We start from the raw sequence: 5,483 nt of genomic DNA, 5'->3' as shown, positions 1-5,483 counted from the left end.
GTTTTCAAAAAGATTTATTATAATGTTTCAGTTGTGTTTAAACAACAAAATGTAACTAACATACTGAATTTTTTTTTATACTACATAATTTTTTATTTGTAAAAATTTTTTTTAGCTGTTTCTAAAAGTAGAGTGTAACAAAAAGTTTCACCAGAATTTTACTCTCAGGTGTTATAAATATTTTGTTTTTGTGACAAAGCAATAAACAATGGCACTGGTTGGAGAAAGAGTAGGAGAATATGAGTTGGTCGAGCACATTGGCAGAGGGAGTTATGGAGTGGTTTACGTGGGAAGAAATGAGGAAACCATGGTTGAAGTTGCAATAAAGTTAGAACGCTGTCGTAACAGAGCATCTATGCTTCGAAAAGAGTATCACTTGTATAGAGTAAGTAGTGTTGGAAACTTTTTATAAATCAAATATTGTTGATGTTTAAATTCGGATTTGTACTTATAATTAAGATTTTTTATCCTTTTTAACATACAAAAAAACTTAAAGCTTTGTTTTCAAAATTGATAATACCTGGGATTATGCACGTTTTTTAAATATTATTACTTTGAATAGTTTTAAATTCAACAGTTTTTAGCTAACATACGAAAGGTTAGTTTGTGTCATTCAAACATAAGCTATTTTAGTCATTCACAATTTCCTAAAAATTAATTTACATCAACATTTTTTATTGATTAATTTACTGCCAACATTTTATTGTACAAAGATTGTTTAACACATTAATAACAAGGTCTACCTACAGATAATTAACAGTTAGTACATTAAAAAATATTTGTTTGAAGGCCTTGTTGTTGTTTGATAACTTATTAGTTGACGACTTACATATATATTGTAATAGTTTAGTGTTAAATTGAAATAAAAAACAGACGATTTTGAATCCTGCCATTGTTCCTTCAGTAAAGTATTATGATGAGGATATAAAGATTAGAAAAGGTCTATACAATGTATTAGCTATGGATCTGTTGGGACCTTCATTAAAAGACTTGTTTGACCATTGTAATCAAAGGTTTACTCCAAAAACAATTTCAATGCTGGCAATGCAAATGATTTACGCAATTGAATTTGTTCATTACCACAATATTGTACACAGGTTGACTAAAATATAAATATTATAAATGTTTAAGAAGAATATACATTTAAATTAAATAATTAGAAATGCATAAGGAAATATATGCATATTTAAGTAAACAAAAAGTCTTTGAAAAGCGTTCTAATAAAGTTGTTAAACTAAGATATTAATTTCTTCTGAAGGTTGAAATATTAGCATTAGATAATTTACTAGATATTTAATTAAACAACAGAAAAACATTCAGTTATTTTTTGTACAACAGGGACATAAAACCTGCGAACTTCGTTATGGGTTCTAATAGGAATTGCAATTGGGTTCACATTATAGACTTCGGATTGGCTTGCAGGTACATGAGAAACAAGAGGCACGTTCGCATGGAAAGAAGTAATTCTCCCTACGGTACTCTCCAGTAAGACAGTTTATGTAATAATTAGTATTTTTTGATACAGTGGATTTTATTTCATTTTTTGTTAAATTATTAAACCTGACCTAGTGCACTCAACTATTTTAACAGTAGCTGTGCTTTTTATAACAGATACTTGTCCATTACCGCAACTAACTGCTGGAATCATTCAAGAGCAGACGATCTTGAGAGCCTCGGATATGTTTTACTTCAATTCTACTGTACAAAATTGCCTTGGTCTGGACTTGAGGCATTGTCTAAAAAACTTTTGGATGAAAAGGTTCATGAAAGAAAAATGGCGACAAATATTAAAAACCTATGTTTGGGATTTAACGTGCTTGCTTAATACATCACCTATTGTAGGTTAGAGATGGTTTCCAAGTTTTGTTATTTTACTTCATAGATTGTTAACTTCCGACAGAGAGTTTTAACAAATAAATGGCCTTTAGTTTGATTTAAAATAGTTATAACAGTCGAGGATTATGGTAAGTAAATGTCAAATAGCTTTCATAATGATATTTTATCTAATAGAAAACTCGCGTTCACACAAGAACCAAATTATATGATGCTGCGTAACATGTTCAAAACAGCATTAAACGAGTTCGTATTTACTTGTTTACTATTTTCTTATATAAATTCTAAAATTAGTGTTAGTTCAAAAATATTTTTATAAAAACTAAAGTTAAAGCAACCAATAAGTTAGTTTTTAAACGACATCAATTCTTCATTAAAGATTTACGTTTTATGTGTTATTTAAGTTAAGTTTAAAACATTCAAGCTAAAACAAGCATTTTATGAAAAAGTTTTTATATTATGCTTTAAATATAAATAAATAACAGACGCCATTTAAAGATCGATTACAAATATTACTGGAACCAATTTGAACTGCCTCAAGGTAATCACAGACTAAGAAGATATCTAAGGGTACAGTAAAAATAATTGAAGCCAGTTATAAAGTAAGTCATACTGATTTGAAGTACTTAACTCACACAATTGTATAATTTCTCCTAAATTTTTATATTAATGCAATTATAAATTTGAAAATATAAGTTTATAACAATCAGTCTAGAAATAAAACATTTATTAAAGAAATTCTTGTACGTAAATCAAGTTTATAAGTGCGAATTTTTACTCGCAATATAACTGTTTTAATTAAAAAACAATTTACTTAGTTGTATTACGAGATTTAATAAAGTGTCTTTAAATTCAAAAGTTATTTTTTCAAAAAGTTTAGTTTCGAGTAAAACTACATAATTACTTTTTTTTATATTTCTTATCACTTCTGTACTTGTACAATGTTTTAATGGTCAAATATGGTTAGGTCAAAAATACATCAATTATTAAAAAAAGATTAAAGGGCCACAACTTTATCTCAATATATTGGTTCTTGAGGGTAATAGGGTAAAGGAAGGGTAGATTGGATATATATTTACAAATCAAATGGAAAAATATTTCTTATTTACATGAACTACAAAAGCACAATAATATATTATAACTACATTACACTGTACTAAAGTTACAGGTGAATTTAAACGATCAAAAAATACTAATAAGTATATTAGAACTTAAGTAAAAAAAGTATTTAATTCTTAAATCTAACGCGTTTTTAGCACAACATAATAGCACTCCAATTACTACCAAGTGCTAAAAACTATTTTTTTGGAAGGTTTGTAAATTGTTATGAGAAAGATATAAGAATGTTAACAAAAAATCCGTGTTTATTCACACGCATTAAAATTATAAAACTAAATGTTAGTTTTATTATAATTTCATTAGAAATAAATATTTGCAATTATATAAAAACGGTTTTTTAGTTGTGGCCCCTTCCAATCACCTTTAAGAACTACAATAGTCGTACATAAAATTATAGTTAGATATGTGTAAAAGCTGTGAAACACTGGTAAAGATTGCGTTCTGAAGCAGCTTAATAAATAGCTTAGTTATTACTAATGTTTTGCTTTACGTTTTTAATTATGTTTTAAATAATTTTTAGAACACAAAAGATATAATAAACAAAAGTTCTTTTTATAAGTTAGAAAATTGAATTTGTAAGTTAGTAAAATATTCTGCTTAAATTAACTATACGAAAGTAATATTTTCAAAAAACACAGATTCTACAGTTAAGAAATCGTCTAGCATTCCAAATAGACGTCCTTGAATGAATTTAACAATAGCTGTTAATATTGTACATTGCTATAACTTGATCGAGTTTGATTTTAAAAACTTTTACGATGTAAATAGTCTTTTTAAACTTGTATTAAAATTCAAAATTTAATGTGTCTTTAATATATAATTTATTATTTAACTTGGAACGTTTTTCTTAATACTGTTTATTAAAAATTGATTATTTATTAAATGTTTTCTTTGAGTTAAGGTTATTATTATGAACCTTGAAAAATGACAATAATTCAACAACATATATTTAATAAAAGCAACAGTTTTTGCTAACCAATACTGCATAATTAAAATACTAAGATGTAATCAGAATTTCAATTTGTTACTAGTGACAAAGATATAAAAAATGATTTTAATAAAATATCTAAACTAAAGAAAAAAATGTCAAGAATATAGTATTTAAGATTGAGAACTAAATAAGCCTCAATTTTACCAGTTGTCCTTGTTTAGTAATGATGAGTCTTTTTTGTTTTATGTTTAATGATTATTCATCTGGCCAGTTTGTTGTCAATGTGCTTGTGGCTTATGTTTTTATATTTGCGGATAGTCAATTCATTTGAATATATTTTCAATAATATTCATTTAAATTGATCAAAAGTTGTTAAATAATTATCTAATTGATTATTTTTTATTAACGAACAAATTGCAAGTATGACTAAATCTGAAAAAAAAAACAAACATAATAAAGTTATCTAATAATACAAATCTACAATTATAGCCAGACAAATACATACACATCTCCCTCAGATTTTATCTACAAATGATATAATCGATACTTTAACCTAGAAAAATAAAGTTATTTAAAGAGAAGTTGTAAACTTAAATACAGTTTTTAGTTCTAAAAATCGGTGATCAGACAAAAAACGCTGGAAATTTTGCATAACTTAGTTTACTGTTCGCTTTTCAAACTTTAAAACACATTCAACTTTAAGAGAAATGCACATTTATATAAACATGAAAAGCAGCTTAAATAATCAGCTTAATAAAAACAATAATGCAAACTACAGTTTAAACAAGTTTGTAAGTACAATTTTCGGCATCTTAAATCCTTCTCCGTTTTCACACACGACCAGAACGACGCAGCTCATTCTCTAGTGACACTCCATCGTCCACCAAAATTCATTCAGAAAATCCAGGTTTATTTTAAAGATCTGAACGAGACAATGCAGATTTTCTCCTTTGTAGAGCATTGGCCTACGCCCATACAATTCGAGTCCTCAGGTGAAAGTAAGGTAGCTGGTTTCACGTTGCGAATCTTGCTATAATTATCTCCAGCTTTGTCATTTATCTCCTTCTGTAAGCACAGAACATCGTCATTTTCCTGAAATATTTCTTTTTACATCATTTCTAAAAAAAATAAACTTCTGCAGTGCTATGTTTGCTTTTATTAGATAAAAGATACTGCTTATAGATTTGCAACCAGATGGGTTATATTTCCTTATAATTTTATGATTTCGAACTAATAAGCGACCAGATCTATCAACCAAAACAACATATTGGTGGTAGTCTTATAATTTCACTACTACTCCAATTTTTTAAGCAGTAAATACGTATGCATCAAGTGATAGCAGCAAAAAATTAATAGACAGCACATTCAAAAAATCAAATTAAAGAACAGTAAAAAAAAAAACTCAGCGTCATAGTGAACCATTGTTCCAAAAAGTACTTATCAGGATGAATGTTGTATAGTAAACGATACATATATTAGTGAAATTTAGACTAATGTAGATATTGACTTAGTGTTTTGTACTACTGGATATCGTAGTACGGAAAGGCTAGACTATGAATCTAGTTTAGTACAGATTACTCAAATGGAGATTTCATGATCA

The 5,483-nt window shown here is 27.2% G+C and overlaps 1 protein-coding gene across 1 annotated transcript; it reads left to right on the top strand.

Annotated features, from left to right (window-relative positions):
- Positions 1 to 208: 208 nt before the first annotated feature.
- On the top strand, positions 209 to 4,919 carry LOC145836763 (casein kinase I-like). Its single transcript, XM_082944537.1, has 5 exons — positions 209 to 385; positions 874 to 1,097; positions 1,339 to 1,485; positions 1,612 to 1,759; positions 4,662 to 4,919. The coding sequence occupies exons 1-5, from the start codon at positions 209 to 211 to the stop codon at positions 4,917 to 4,919; spliced, it is 954 nt and encodes a 317-aa protein (XP_082800663.1).
- Positions 4,920 to 5,483: the final 564 nt, after the last annotated feature.

Source organism: Thalia democratica, chromosome 5, assembly GCF_965202585.1.
Source record: "Thalia democratica chromosome 5, ktThaDemo2.hap1.1, whole genome shotgun sequence".
Lineage (NCBI taxonomy): Eukaryota > Metazoa > Chordata > Thaliacea > Salpida > Salpidae > Thalia > Thalia democratica.
Note: the sequence above shows the minus strand (reverse complement) of the source record. Positions and strands in the feature narration are given on the sequence as shown.